At 33.3% G+C, this 17,121-nt stretch overlaps 1 protein-coding gene across 1 annotated transcript in view; it reads right to left on the reverse strand.

Moving 5' to 3' along the window:
* EIF3E (eukaryotic translation initiation factor 3 subunit E) overlaps positions 1-17,121 on the reverse strand; it is a 50,364-nt gene that overhangs the window by 21,788 nt on the left and 11,455 nt on the right. The window contains exons 4-7 of the mRNA XM_081258305.1: positions 16,867-16,909; positions 15,704-15,808; positions 10,446-10,571; positions 9,656-9,780 (exon numbers count right to left, since the gene is read on the reverse strand). Coding sequence (XP_081114431.1) covers positions 9,656-9,780; positions 10,446-10,571; positions 15,704-15,808; positions 16,867-16,909 — 399 coding nt within the window. The remainder of the gene's footprint in view (positions 1-9,655; positions 9,781-10,445; positions 10,572-15,703; positions 15,809-16,866; positions 16,910-17,121) is intronic.

The following is a 17,121-nucleotide window of genomic DNA, read 5'->3' on the forward strand; positions in this document are numbered from 1 at the left end:
TGTTGCTCCCAATATCTTCAATTCTGAGAAGCTGTTCTCACCAAAAGGCTACAAGTTTTAAACAAGTTCATTTTTTCTGGACATATATCTTTGGCCACTGCAACTGAACAAAATCACCACTGGTAAATGGCTTTCCTTACCTGCTTAACAAAAGAGCCGCTCAGAAACTTACTTTGGTTGAAGCCTCATTTTCATTAATTTTTGTGAGGAAATTCTGCTGTGATGAGATATTCTGTTTTAAATTTCCTAATTTTTCTGACAGTTGCTTTGTAATCAGTTGGGAATATTGTAATGAGTGCTTACAGTCTGGTTATGTAGATGTATATTGTATTCTCTTAGCATATCTACATTGTCAGTTCAATGCTCTGCTTTCTAATTTGAAACAAAATAATTCCCACTGCACTGTGCCTTAAAATTTAAGCACATTTGGTACTTCCCTGGTAGCACAGTGGTTAAGAATCCACCTGCCAATGCAGGGGACACAAGTTCGAGCCCTGGTCAGGGAAGATCCCACACGCTGCGGAGCAACTAAGCCCGTGCACCACAACTACTGAGCCTACGCTCTAGAGCCCATGAGCTACAACTACTGAAGCCCCTGTACCTAGAGCCCGTACCATTCAACAAGAGAAGTCACCGCAATGAGAAGCCCGTGCACTGCAACGGTAGCCCCCGCTTGCCGCAACTAGAGAAAGCCTGCGCACAGCAACAAAGACCCAACGCAGCCAAAAATAAATAAATACATTTATAAAAAAAAATTTAAGCACATTTGAGTCCACTTTTCTAAAAGAAGTAAAATGCTGCAGTACAGTGATACACATGGCACTTGAACTTTGTCCAGGTACAAGGGCAGCATCACTGGGATTCAAAGAGCACTGAGTAACAGAGTGAGGCAGGGAGAGTGCAATAATATATGATCTCTGTCACAACAATTCAACTCTGCCATTACAATCCAAAAGCAGCCAAAGGTGTGTGTGCGCGTGTGTGTAGATATATACATATATAAATGTGTGTTCCAATAAAAATTTATGGACACTAAAACTGTAATGTCATATAATTTTCACACTGCAAAATATTATTCTTTTCATTTTTTTCCCAACCATTTAAAATGTAAAAGCCATTCTTAGATTGCAGGCCATAAGAAAAAAGGCAGTGGGCCACAAGACGTTTTGGCCCATGGTCCATAGTTTGCAGACTCCTGGTATAGAGCATTACCATGGCTGACTTCGAAACATGCTAGGGCAGAAGTGATCCTTCCTATGTATGTATGTATGTATGTATGTATGTATGTATGTATGTATGTATGTATGTATGTATGTTATGTATATAGATCAATATATAAAGGAAGGGAGTGGGGATTAAGGGTGATTCTGGGGACGTTACCTTAGTTCACACTCTTGTAGGATCAGTAATTATATATTTAGTTCGAACAAAAGCAAAACCATAGATATGGTTATTTAACAGCCTGTACATAACCATTGTGCTCTTTTGTTCTACTTCTCTTTCTTATCATCCATCTCCTTTCCTCTCTATCAATCAAAATTTAAAAGTCAAATCAATTTTCATCTTCACTGGACTCTAATTTCTCCAGGTCTCACTGATAAGTGTTATATATTTACAGTGTGTTTAGCATGCCTAATACATCTGTATTTAGCTACGTAGGTTCTTAAACTACTTGTTATTTGTTTGGATTATAAATTAGGTAAGAAAGGAGGCTATACCTCCCCTATTTTTGAAATCTAACTTAAAATTAATTTTTCCTTTAAATAAGAGCTTCAGTATTTATTGTGTTTGGAAGTGTAATTTCATGATGGTTAAGTAAAAATGTTTATTTTTCCTCTAGCACAGCCCTGCTCTAATTGTACAATTTTATGGAAGTTTTTTCTACAGTATTTTCTAATTGTAAGTCAGAACATTTAGAAATCAAAGGATAAGACAAAATATGCCACCAAATAAAAAATATTTAAGTATTATATGGGGGATACTATAAGGACATAAAGAATAAAAATTCTGCTCTCAAATATGCTTATAATCTAGTTGGGGAGATAAGGCAATTATAAGATTTTTTAAAAAGACAGTAAATAATTAAATTCCAAATTATCAATATAAGGTAGGCACAATATACAGGACCTCATGTAGAAGTAAACCTGAGCTGGAGCTTGAAAAACAGGCAGGCTTTGAATTGGTACAAAAAAGGGAAAGGTACTTCCAGAAAGGCTAAAAAAAATCAAAAAGGCAAGACTTAGTAGAACTGCAGAGGATGGATTTTTAGAGATCATCCTGAGCTAAAGCAGGTAAAACACCTGCATGAAAAAGTTTTCTTATCAGGAACAATTAGAAAGTTTAGGAAAAATAAAGGCAGAGGGTAAATCAGGACAAATTCTAGACACGATCTACTTGACTGTTAACAGTAAAACTTGAAATTTCTTAGGATATTTATGATATCTTTATTTAGAAAACAAATTAAACATTCTTTTGCTAACTGAACTTTGAATCTTTCTTTATACAACTGGAGAGTAACTAGGGCATTGTATTACAAATGCATTCTTCTCCCTAATAGCATCTACATTTGGTGGCAAAGCCTCATCTCTAATAGCCTACCGAATACTGTTCTAGCTTACACCTGATACTTTATCTTACGTATTGTATTACATTTAAAAGTTCAACATTTTTCAAATGTGTAAATCATCTCCATGTTAGATTCAGAATAAATTATGGCAGAAATGATAATATATATGATGTAAGAGACTTAACCTGCACTGGCATCTAAACTTTCACTTCAAGGACAAAAAGTATAAATTATCTCCACAGTACTTTCGTATTTTAAAAAAAGCCTGAAATCACAATCTATATAAACTATCAATTTAACATACACTCAATTAACCACATTAAATTGTATTCCTGTGCTACTGGAAATTAAAAACAGAAAAATATGATACTTTCTCCATTAATACCTACTACCTATCAGAGACAATTGAAAAATGCATACTGACTGTAGACATACAAATGCAAATTACACACTACTTACTAGAAGCTATTCTACTTAAAGAATATGCAACCTAGGAAAATGGCTGAAACAACGATCTGTCAAGCCAACTGGGTGTATTCTCACGTGAAAAAAGTTAGAATCAAGCAAAAATCAGAATAAGTCATAAAGACATTACTAATGAGGAAGAAAATATGATGGCAACCTGACCCTATGGCAAGTGAAAATGGTAAGCACTGTATTTTGGTGAAATTTTAAAACTGTAATACTACTGAGTTTTCTTTTTCACATTTTGTGAACAGGCTACTTCTGTTTAAAAAAAAAAAAATACTCCAAATGGCATCAGGGTTCTTATTGGGAGGATGAAAATGTTCAAAAGTTAATTTATGGTAATGGCTACACCACTTGGTAAAGTAACTAAAAATCACTGAATTGTAGACAAAAAATGAAATCATCTGGTACCTTAGCACAAATCACGGTAGTGGCATCATACTATACTAGTCACTGTTATTAATAACCACACTCTTACAGTTAAAAAAATGCCAATTTCAACTATATCTTTGATTAGGCAGTACAAATTATTAATTTTCAAAAATTTCAACCCGTGTATACTTATCTTTTTAATATTCTGTATGACTAAAATGGGAAGTGTGTGAAAGATCTTCTGCTGTACACTACAGTGTCATGGTTGTCTTAAGGAAAAGTACACGTTCAATGATTGAGTTGCAAGGTGCTTTTCTCATAGAACACTATTTTTACCTGAAAGAATGACAGTCAAACCAAAGCCATTCAGACTTGAGTATTTGGCAGACATTTTCCAGATAATAAAGTTGAGCCTATCCTTCAATAAAAACAAATGATAAAAATCAGAGCTTTCAAAAAAAGGTAAAATTTTGGAAAGTTTGTATCTGTCATCAAGAGTTTGACTATTTTCCAATACTTGAAAAGTCTTTTCTAATGGGTTTAGTAGTGAAATTAATGAATGTGATTTTTTTTGGTGTTTATAGTATAATGGTGCTGTATACGTTGGAATACCTGCATAACTCCCTGAACCAGTATTTCCCAAACAATCAATGCATACGGTCATAAAATCATGCATGGGTAAAAGATCCATTTAAATTGCAAAATCAACCAATATAGTTTAGAATTCTAGTATAGTTTAGAATCCAAAAAAACTGAATGATATGGTTTCAAATCCCAAATTTCAGTACCTTTTAAGAAATTACTACTTGTTGAGTTCTGGTGTATGATCAAAAAAGGATAGTCACAATTATCTGAAAAGGCTATTAAAACACCTCTCTTTCCCAACTACATGTATGTGTGAGGCTTGGTTTTCTTCTTATCCTTCAAACAAAATGATATATCACAACAGACTGAATGAAAATCAGATATGAAAGCAAACATGAAAATCTAGCTGTCAATTAAGCCAGAAATGTAAAGGTCTGCAAAAATGTAAAACAATGCCACTCATCACTAAATTTGGTTTTTTATTTTTCATAAAAATATATCCAACTATAATCAATTTACTATTTGTCAATTAATAAATATATTTCAGAATTTCTTAGTTTTAATTTCTAATACAGTATATATCAATAAATTTAGCCAACATGTACGAAACTACACTCAAAAACTCTTAATAGTGTAAAAGAGTTTCAAGACCAAAAAGTTTAAGAACCATTCACCAGTAACAATAATATTGCCAAAGATAATTCTGATGTCAGTATTTTTTTCTTCTCAACATCCAATGTTTTTTTCTCCTCAGTGTGTATATCTGATTTGGGTCTTGGAGGGGGTAAGAGGATCTTACTGAATGTTCTAATAGGGCTGGTCCTATTTGCCTCACAAAATTGGATGCAGAGTATCTCCCCATGTACACCTAGTTCTTTTAATGTTCCAAAATTAGTAACTTCAACATTTACTAATATATTGCTAATTTTATTTTCAGTGCCTTTGTTCCGTTTTTCTGTACTTTTACTCAAGGTTTTAAAAGTTGAACAAGTACTCAAAGCTATGAATTAATTTCTGAGTGCTGCTTTGGCAGGTATTTCATAATTATCAACAGTTAATCTCTTCTTTGATTCAGTTACTTATAAAATTTTTAATAACTCCTAGTTTTACTGTTTTGTGTCCGGAAAGTACATGTTATAAAATTTCTAGTTTTAAAAATTTATTCAGAGATTTTTAATGGCATAAGGTATTGTCTTTTTTGTATATGAAGCATGGAAATGCAAATGAAGGCATTAAGCCTACTTGTAGAATACAGCTTGATAATTAACTGTCTTAATTCTAAGTTGTTATTTTAATTATATTTCTATGACCATGAACCTTTACCTTACTTTAAAATTTAAAAAACAAATCTACTTTTTTGCAGTTTTCCTTTATAAAAGTTTAATTTTTTATCTTTAACAAAATTTTCTGCAATCTCAACTGAACTACCTTTTTATTTCTAATATCTATAATAAATGATTCTACTAACGAATTAAATATATTGTTTTGATTTCATACAAGCCATAAGGTTGTCAGGGATTAATCCATACTGTTTCCCCCTTATTTGTATTATAGAATTTTTACAGTGGGTTTGAATATTTTTACTTTGTTTGTATACTTCCTTTCATTACTTAAAAATATTTTTTAGGGCTTCCCTGGTGGCACAGTGCTTGAGAGTCCGCCTGCGGATGCAGGGGACACGGGTTCGTACCCCGGTCAGGGAGGATCCCACATGCCGCGCACTGGCTGGGCCCGTGAGCCATGGCCACTGAGCCTGCGCGTCTGGAGCCTGTGCTCCGCGGCAGGAGAGGCCATAACAGTGAGAGGCCTGCGTACTGCAAAAAAAAAGAAAAAAAAAAACAAAAAAAAACAGAACTGTTGCATGTTTACCCAAGACTAAAAACATAATCAAAGTTAAAAAAAAAATATTTTTTAAAAATCAGTTGAATTTAATGTTCCTTTCTGGATACATCTGTAACTGCAAAAACTACAGCAGAGGGCTTCCCTGGTGGCGCAGTGGTTAAGAATCTGCCTGCCAATGCAGAGGACACGGATTAGAGCCCTGGTGCGGGAAGATCCCACATGCTGTGGAGCAACTAAGCCCTGTGAGTCACAACTGCTGAGCCTGCGCTCTAGAGTCCTCGAGCCACAACTACTGACAATCTTACAGGTTTTATTATTCAGGAGGGAGGCAAAATACTACATGATAATGTTACTTTTAATCTCTTTTGAATGCATGCTCGATTAATCTCCATAAATATTGAGAAATACACCCTTAATTCTTGAGTTTGAAATTCTCATCAAACATCTCTTTTTATAAGATGCACAGATAGTTTAACATTAAAGATAGGTATGTAACATATTTTATATTCACCAACATCCCCAAATTTCTTGCAATGTTTTACCAATCATTTTTCTGGGTACTCCAGATTCATCCATTATTGGTATGTCTCAACTACTGCATAAGATTGCAACTGTCAGTATCACAAATAAAAAAGCCTCTTCTAAAATATAATGGTTGCCCAAAGGGTGCATGAAAAAGGTACTTCTCAAGAATCAGAGTATAACAGAAATAAGACGGCCCTCAGAGGATTAAATAAACAATGCACCAGAGCAGAGAGAGATTCATCAGTTTAGTAAGAGAAAACTACCAGATCAGGAAGTCTTGAGAAGAACTTGATAAAAAATATTAACATATTTAAATCAACATAGGGGGACAGGGAAGGAAGATAGGAGCAAAGTGAGAGATACTGATATGAAATGGAATCATAAAAAGAGAAGTAAAAAGCAAATCTTGGAAATGCCCATCCAAATGTTTAGGGTGACATAACATGTCAAAAAATGTTCATGATCTGGTCCTTATGATAAGGATATTCCTATTGTGGAAATGGATATGTTAACCCAATGCTTAATCTGATGGTGCCATGAAACATTCCAGTCACATAAATTAATTTTCTATTCTGATTCCAAATATTCATAAAGGAATCTTCTGTATTCTACAGCTTCCTATGTATTAAACCTATAGGGTCAGAACAATCTGGTCGTGTTTCATGTACTTAGTCCTCTTAGCACTTCTCATTGCAAATAATGATGGCATTCTGGTTTTATACATCAGTCTTTTTGAGGTTGGTTCAACTTTGTTCTTCACAAATCAACCCCTAGGATCCTGTAAAATAAAGTTGCACGCTTCCTATACCAAAAGCCAGAACAAAATAATACCACCCTTGTAGGATCTTACTTTAGTACACAGTGGCTTTTCTTTTTTAACCTTTCCCAAGAGCTTTTTACTTAATGCAACATATGGACTACAACTTATATATAACTTTCCAGATTACTATCAATCATAGCATCCAGCAAAGAGTAAAGCATATAACTTTAAAATGTTTAGATTTCCCACAAAATAGGGTTTCTGTAATAAAGGAGGAACAACAGCTCAGACAGAATGAAACTTTTATGTTCACATTAGTGAATAATGTGACTCTAGAAGGCATACTTGGACATCTCTAATAAAAGAAGAAATACCTATAATACCATGTAAATTACAAAATCTTATCTCTTATGATTTACATTTAAAATTTAATGCTGGAATCACCATCTCCTACCTCACTTAATGCCATGTAGTTTTTGTTTTTTCAAGGGAAGACCGAAATAATTTCCTATTACGAAAACTTCTTTGCCTGTGTTCAGTTTTAACAAATTGGACCAGCGTGTCATGCAAATACTGACTGAATACATTAATACTGAACTTAAGTTGTGATGTTAATACAAAAAATAAGCCAAGCGTATTTCTGATAAAAGTGCTGCTATTTGACAGATTCAGGGGAACATTTAGCATTTAATGCAGAAAACACAATTTAAACTATTTTAAAAATGGCTCCCTGGGACTCCCCTGGTGATCCAGTGGCTAAGACTTCCAATGCAGGGGTGTGGGTTCAATCCCTGGTTGGGGAGCTAACATCCCACATGCCTCGTGGCCAAAAAACCAAAAAAACAAAAGCAGTATTGTAACAAATTCAATAAAGACTTTAAAAAATGGTCCACATCCAAAAAACCCACAAAACTCCATTTCTACATTTAAAAATTACTGGCAATTCTTGGTTGGCAAATACTTTTCATCTGTATCGCCACCAATAACTTCATTTCTCTTAAATTTAAAGTCCAGGTGATTATGTTAACAACTTAACTGAAGAGGTCAAATATTTTATAGTCTCAAAAATCTTACTGAGTATTTAAAGAACATGTTTATTCACATGACTCAGTTTAGATGATTATATTTCATCAACTTATACAAAAATATCGCTAAGGTATTATTACCTTATTTTCAAGACTTAAAAAATTACAAAAAAATTTAAAAATACACTGTTCAGGGCTTCCCTGGTGGCACAGTGGTTGAGAGTCCGCCTACCGATGCAGGGGACACGGGTTCGTGTCCCAGTCAGGGAGGATCCTGCATGCCACGGAGCGGCTAGGCCCGTGAGCCATGGCCATTGAGCCTGAACGTCTGGAGCCTGTGCTCCGCAACGGGAGAGGCCACAACAGTGAGAGGCCCATGTAGCCAAAAAAAAAAAACAACACTGTTCAATGTTCATTGATTTTCTATTAGATGGGTATTACACCATCTATTCCGAAACTATACTTCTGTAAATTAAATATGAATTTTAGAAAAAAATGTTAAAATCTTAATTTGACAGACAATAAGCAGAAATCAACTGAAATGTATTAGGATCTCCATCTTAAATTGAGTTAAAAATAACAAAAATATGGCTCAAAGTGTTATGTGAGACTTAATCAACAATGCAGTCAATAAGTCATACCAAGAATGCAATCTTGGGCTAAATTAATATAAGTATATGTACTGGTCATAGGAGCTAATATTGCCACTGTAATCTATAAAGCTTAGATAACAATCTTAGAATAAGCTTTCAATTTTAAAGATCCAGATTTTTAAAAAGCTGTGGATAAACTGGTGGTTACCTAAGAATAGCAGCCAAAATACTAAAGAATGTGACAAACTATATTACCTAATAAAACTAGAGATATTTAGCCTGAAGGAAAGAAAAATAAGGAAAATTATTTTCAAGTATCTGAAGTATTTTCATAAAGCAGTCTAGTTTTCTGTTGCTCCAACCAAATAAGAAATAATAGAATATTCAGAGGCATTGACCTCAAATGGAAGAATAAATTTTTAAAAATGATTTCTAGCTAACAGTAGAACAGTCTAGTTCATAAAGCAGTGAATTTCTTATCACCAAAAGCTGGATGATGGAACAAAGATGATATAAAAGGGATTCTCTTGGAATGTATATCTTCCTTCCAAATAATATGGCCTAGAGCCTTAATTCTAAAGCTTTAACGTATACATGAATTACCTGGGTTCTTCTTACGTTGAAGATTCTGATTTAGTTCTTCTAGGATAAGGCCTGAGACTCTGCATGATACTGATGCTGCTGGCCCAGGGACCAAATTTAAATAGCACTTTAAAGGTCTTAAGAGTATACTTTTATCAAATAATTTACTTAAGAGTTACATGTAAGCTTTTTTCAATTAACAAGCAAATCTACCACATGAAGAGGGGAAAAAATGTGACAACAAATTCAAATGTTAGAGAGAAGTACATTTTAAATTTTAAAAATTCTATTTGATTTCATATAATTAAAGTCAAAACTATACAGTGAAATAACTTACTGTGGCTGGTAAAGGAAGAGATCAATAATGTTATCGCGCCCTTTAGGGTGATTGAAGAAAACAAACAGAGACCAATGAATGAGCCATGTTCGCTGCTGAAGAGACTGAAGTGGAGAACTCACAGACTAAAGGATTAAAATAGGAAATTTTAATATATGAGAAAGATGAAAGGGAATAAACATGGCTGATCTCAGAATTTTATTATAAATGAGAACCTTCTAAAGCATGCACGGTGATCATTATGATCAAAGTCCAATCCCCCAGACCACTCTACTCTCTGCATGACCCTTGACATTCAAAATTTCCCTGTTCTCAGAGACAGATTCAACAACGTCCACTAAGCCATTTTTACAGAGGCTCTAAGTTATACTTATTTCAGAAAACATTTTATAAGCAAGGACTAAATTAAACACTTCATAATAAGCTTTATTAGACATTAACAGTAGATGAAAACTGTCATCTTCTGCATTAGACTTTCAATAACGGGTGGCACTAAGAGTATTACGTCATTTCCACTGGAACAGATCAAAGAGGCACCACAGCTCTAACAAAAATGAAAACTGAGTTATTTTCTCTAAGAGCCAAAAAAAGTTTGACAGCTTCCTTCAAGGAGATTCAGTAAAACTAATCAACCCACTAAAACCCACTGTGATTTTTGTATCAGGTCAACATTTTAGTTTCGTCTCCCTCCCTTTCCTCCTTCCTTTCTAAAGTACAGTGTTTTCCTTATCAGAAAGTATGAAGGATACATAGAAATTTCAGAAAATCACCCTGAAAAAGTGTAACTCACATTATTATCTATGGTCTCTTTTAGCCGTGTAAGGTCTTCCATGGCTGCATCCCAATTCTGCATTAAGATTTCAGAGGCCAGTTTTCCCCAGAGTGAACTCAAAGCATTTCTATCTGTTGCTGGAACCTGTTTAAGCAATCATAATTATATTCTGAATACTCTGGAGGAAAATAAGATAATGTATATTTTATACCCTACATATCCCTCGGGCCTACTAAAAGATCTATAGCACTCTTCCCCAAACTCCAGTTATATAAGCCCTTATTTGGATCACACTAGTTAAGCTGATTCAAATAGATTTCATTTAACTTAATTTACTAAAAATACTCAGGTCTTTGATAGTCAGTCTAGATCAGAAGATAAATAACTTAAAACTAGGATACAGCACCAGTGTTTTAGTGTAACCCATTTCAGATCATTTATACACAATTAATCAAACTTTAGGGACTCAAAACTTTGCAAACAAAGTTAGATTCAGAGACAATTTGTTGCTAAAAATTCCTGGAGTGAAGATGTGAAAATCAAGACTTGAGTCTCATCTACAATTTAGAAAAGTTATTTCCAGAACAAAAAAACTTCCAAATTATGATATAAATGGAAGAGGTCATAGAGAGAAAAAAAAGCAGGTCTACTGGTTAATAACATTAATAATTATCAAAGGAATATGTACTGAGAAACAGAAGTTCATTTTCTTATATAACCCTAAAACCCTGGAAGGTAAATAGTAATTTTTATCCCTATTTTAAAGAGGGGAACTGACGCACGGAGAGCATAATTTGTTGAAAATTATACTTCTAATCATTAAAAGCTATAAAATTCCATACTGCAGTTTTAACCCTACAAAAAAGGAGGAATGAGGGTCACTCTGTCTCTTCTTGCCATTGATGCAAGTGGGTCATAAACCCAAACACCTATAAAGACTAGGCTAATAACAAAAACAAGTAAAGCAGGACTCTCAAAACAAGGCAAAGAAAGTGGATATAATGACTCTGAACTGTGCTAAAGCAGCAAAAGCAAGTGAGGGTACTGGAGGGAGAAAACATTTCTATACCCCAAGCTGAAATTTTGAATTTTTCACTGAAGCACTTACATGGTACTAATAATTGTAAAGTACTACTGGTATATATTATAATTACAAGTTAAATAAAATCATATGGGCAGGACTGGAAATCCAACCACCAATAATTCTGGCTCTACCACTTACTATAAGGAGCTGAACCATCTGTGCTTTAGCTTCCTCATCTATAAAATGGGGATAGTAACAGAAGCCACTTCAGTTGTTGTATGACTTAAATCACATAATACATGTAAAAAGATTACAACATCATCTGACACATAATAAAAACTTGGGAAATGCGAGTCATTACCTCAATGATAATGAGAATAGAAATGATTATATCAGAGTATTATAGGTTGCCTAAACTATGAGGATCAAAACCATACCTAAGTCAGACTCTGCCTATACTGAAATTCTTCCTTTGATGTAACTAATTCAAACGTACAGGAAAACACTTTAGCAAACTCTAAGAACAGGTAAATAGTAGAGACTAAATTTGCAAATTAAAATTTGTAACATAACCATGAAGTCACTGGTTCTTATTATTATTACAATGTATGTCCACAAGAAACTTGTATATGAATATTCATGTCTTTATTTGAAATAGACAAAACCCAGAAGTAATCCAAATGTTTATCAACAGATGAATAAACTGCAGTATATTCATAGAATGGAATACTAGTCAGCAATGGAAAGAATCAAACTTCTGATACATACAATAATATAAATGAATCGCAAAAAACTTCTAGTCAAAATAAGCCAGACACAAGCTTACATATATCATTCCACTTACATGAAATTCTACAACAGACAAAACTAATCTACAGGGATGGAAAGCAGACCAATGGATGAACCAGAGATGAGGTATGATTGCAAAGGGGAACAAGGGGTCTTTCTGGGGTAACAGAAATATTCTTTATCTTGATTTGGTGGTAGTTGCATAGGTATGTGCATTTGTCAAAACTCATTGAAATCAAAAAAACCTTATATAAAAATCTATAAAATTATTGTTCAAATTACAAAGGATAAAATGTTTGATCCTTACAAAGAAATCTAAGTACTAATATTTCATTGAATCTAAGATGTCATCAATTTTATGGTATATTATTTTAGGTTAATTCAGGACACATCCTAATTTTAGATGTTAAAGTGGGATAAAAATATATCTGAGAATCCATATGAAATAGATGTCTTTTACAGTGACATTATCAGAGTACATCAGATCCAAATCTTCAGTCAAGAGCCTAAAACTTCACCAAATCATCATTACTCAAGCTTTCTTGAGTCAAGGAAAAGTACCTTTAAATTGAATGGCAAGTACTTACAGTAGATAAATTTTAAATTCTGAGTGAAACACACACACACAAATATGATCACCAACAGTCCTAGCATCTTAAAATCACTTTTATTTCAAATAGCTGCTGGATGAGGAGAGGGGTTATATTTTGGAGCCAGACCAAAGGCCACAGTGAGGGCAAATTTTAACAAAATAATTACAATACAGTTATTAATTAAAATAGTTATAAATTAATAACTTTTAAAACAAAAATGTTCAAAAATTCCTAACAAATCTGCTCCACCATTTCAATTCAAATTAACGCATTTCTTAGAGCATGATTCAAAGAAGCTTCACAATCAAATAGGGTGCATTTAAGCACTTGGTGTATTCTAAAAGCCATGAAGTCTTTTAAAAATAAAAGTAGATTCTAGGGTCATACAGCTTTAATTTATACAACACTAACCTACAACAGGTCACTCAGAGAGTCAAATTCTAATCTCAGATCATAGTTACAATGGTTCTTTCATAGCTTATGTTTCCCTAACCACAGATTTAAAAGAATAGTCAACCACCAGAAAAGAAATGAAAACAGGCCATTTGCAAAAAAGTAAAATTAAATAACTAATAAGCAAAAACATTGACATTATTTATCCCAAATCCAAAACAGGATTTTTATCTTTGCTATTAACAAGATTTCAAATACATAGATTTTTTAGTGGTGTCTATCTTAATCAAAAGAAAAAGTAAATAATCCATTTTTAAACTTAGCTTAGTTAGCCTTTATCAATATGCCAACATGAAGTAACCAACTCCCATATAACTCAATTGTTCTGTGGCACAAGATGGGACAAAAACTAAAATGAACTGCACCTAATTTCTGAACACTATCCAATCACTATATTTTGACTGCTCTTAACGTAAAACATTAATTCTGTATCCAGACCATGGTATTCAATCACTTAAACATCATTTGAGTTCCATCATAAGATCTGCTAGGCAATGTAAAAGCTTAAGATCAACCCAGAATTTTTTAAGACAGGAAACTAATTAGATCTTCGTATTTTACAAAAGTAAATATAAAAACTGCAAACTTTTAAGTATATACGTATCATATGCAGAAATTTTCAGACTAGTTATGAAACCATACTACATAAACATAATAATACTATTAAAACTAAAATATGTTACATGTGTTAGGATAAAAGCTTTTTGCAGCAGTGTAGCAAGTTTTTTAATCCCCAAAAGATTCATGCATACTACTCTGGCTCAAGTCCATGTCATTACAGTTGGCTCTTCATACCAATCTGCTTTCAAGGGTGGATATGCTAGAAGAGTTTCAATATCTGGATTTCCAGCAGTTACCTTAAGTTTCCATGTCTTAGCAAAATGGCACATTCACTCACTGACCAGCAACAATAAATTTACTGTGCTAGAACTCTAACATGACACTAAATCTTCATTCTCAAAATTCACTCCCAGCATTAACAAATGATATGAATAACCAACTCTTTTCATGTACCTGTAATCATATCAGGCTTCTGATTTTACAATCCTCGTCTAAGCTGTTTACATTTCCAAAGTAATCAACTTTTGCTCTCCTAAATCCTTCATAATATTCAAAGTAAAACTGATGGAATTTTCTGATAAGCTGCTACAAATTTAGCATCACCCATTACCTTCAATGCACTTGTAAGCTAACCACAGCTAAACTGTAAGTTAAGAATTCATTTACAAATGGGATAATTTTTTTTTCAAATCAAACTTGGAAATAAACTGAAATCTTTATTTCTTTGAAGGAAGGATGGTACTTTAAAAGATGAAGCTGTCTAAGCACTTTTTTTAACTGTAGGATTTATTCGATTTAATAATACTGAACTCTTTCCTCACTTGCAAAAAAGGAAAATTTAATTTCCTAGAAAACAACCAAAGATAGCAGCCATTGAGTCTTTTCTTTGTGACTTGCGGGGCTAAAAGAAAAAAGGCACCAGAGAATAGAGACAGAAAGAACGGACTCTTCCAAAGTTGGAAGACAAAAAGTCCTTGTCTTAAAGAGGTCATTTCCCAACTTCTAGGGTTAACTAGAGATATCAGAGATGTAGGTACTTGCTTACTAATCCAAAGTAACAAATTATAATTTCTCAAATGAGACGCTAGTTAAAACAAGAGAATTTTGGTAACTTTAGAAGGCATTTATTAATATAATTACCTAAACAGAAGGCAGAATAAGAAAGAAATCCGTCAATGTGAAATCCTGATTTTTCCTTTGGCTTCATGCAACTCTCCTTCCCTAACAAACACAATGAATCTAGGAAACTTGTCAAGTAGACAAATGAAGAAAAAAACGTTAGGGATTTTTTCTAGCAGCACTATTTAAACCCATCTACTCCCTACATAATGAAAAGAAATTGAGCTTTGTAGTCTAATACCTGAGGGCAGAAGTAAACAGAAAAAAGTTACTATTAAAGCATAAAATCTTCTCAGATATCATTAGAATTCCACAGCTGTTTAGAACAAATTCAAGGAATATATGCAGCATAAAATATTGAATTAAAATTAGGAATAATAGATTTATTCAGTAAATATTAAGCACCCACAATGTGCCACTCACTGTGCTGTACAGTAATACTATAACAAATTCACTACATGATAGAATTCTACTAATGCTAAAATCATACAATTATATATAAAATGAAAAATTAGTGGTTCCTACTTTTGGATTTCAAGGACAAGTTAAATCTCCCTCCAAATTTTGAGGCCCTGAAATAAGGTTTCCTATTTCTATTCGGTTTTGTTGAAAGTTTATTTTTTTCTCCTTTTGCCAATAACTGTTGAAAACTTAATGGACAGATCAAATCTACAGACATGTTTTAAGGAACCAAGGCAACCTACAAAAGAGAAGAAAAAGAAAAAAAAATTACTTACCAATACTCTAAAGAAGTAAAGATATTCTGCTGCTCCAGAGTAATTTCCACATTCATATTGGAATTTTGCATACCTGTAGAGTGTATCTAAATATTCCTGCCTAAACTAAAAAAAGGAAAAAAGCTTAAATTCTATTTTTTAATTTTGAGTTTTAAAATTCAAACCATTTACTCTTTCAAATATCCCCAGATATCAATTCTTTCAAAAGTTACTACCCTCCCCCTGCCCCCCAAAATCAGAAAAGCACATGACCGTTAAAATACATACTAGGAATTGTTGGATTTAACATTCATAGTTCTGAACTGTAACAATACCTACTTTGTTGTGATACAAACTTGAATTACAGCTGAAGGTTTGATGTGTGAGTCCCTTAGCTGGTGAATGAGCTTAGACAACTACCAAGCATATGCATACCTGTAAGGATTTTGTGATTCTGTACAAATAATGTGTATAGTAAACTTCAGTTCTCTGAAAAAACAGGTCCCCAAATTACACCAACTTTTACAGTTAATGATGCAAAGTGAAAGACAAAAAATCAAGAGAAGGACTCTGAACCAGAACATTAACAAATACACCAAACATTCTATATGGAAACCAAAAAGAGTAATTTTGCAGTGGTCAGCATGTCTCTTGTTACAATAATTGTTAAATGAATGATAAAACTTGAATGCAAGTTAAAAAACTGATTATATACATAGCCTCACACTTTGAGTTAACGCAAGGGGAAGAAGACTGGGAGATGACAAGGAAAGCCTATAACAACATTCCTTTATATGGGGGTTTATGAAGGTCTTGGTAATGTCAAGGGCTACTGTATTCCACAAGGCAGCTTAATGCTATTGCTCAAGGTATTCTAATTCAAATTCTGTTTTTACCCACTTGTTTATCCATCAGAAATATAAAATGCTAACTATTACATGATCATTCTGGAACAAACAGTTTGAGAATTTCTGTTATCTAAAAAGGTAAGTATAAGGATATTATTTTCCAATCAAGACCAATTTTTAAAAACTGAAGTTTCAAAAACATACCAGGTATTATGTCTAATAACTTAATCTGGAAATTATACTCTTGTCAAGCCATGAATCTATCTATACAGCACTATTCTTTAATTAGCCTTATTAAAACATGACAACTAAACAATTTTTTAAAAGACCACTTACACCATGCTTGTCTGCGAGGTAGTCAAACAGCATCCGACCATCCCTTAATAATAAAAAAACAAAAATTATTGTAATTTATAGGCCACAGAAAACAAAAGAAGCCTATCCAACTTCTATCTTATTACTCACATAAAGCCAATTTAATTATCTTAATACTTAAACACTAAAAATAAAACAAGACTTCCAGAATAAACAGAACATTACATGTTTTGAACATAAGGAATAGGAACTCAAGGAGAACTGCAAACTTAAAAT

Source organism: Mesoplodon bidens (genome assembly GCF_964165515.1).
Source record: "Mesoplodon bidens genome assembly, chromosome: 16".
Lineage (NCBI taxonomy): Eukaryota > Metazoa > Chordata > Mammalia > Artiodactyla > Ziphiidae > Mesoplodon > Mesoplodon bidens.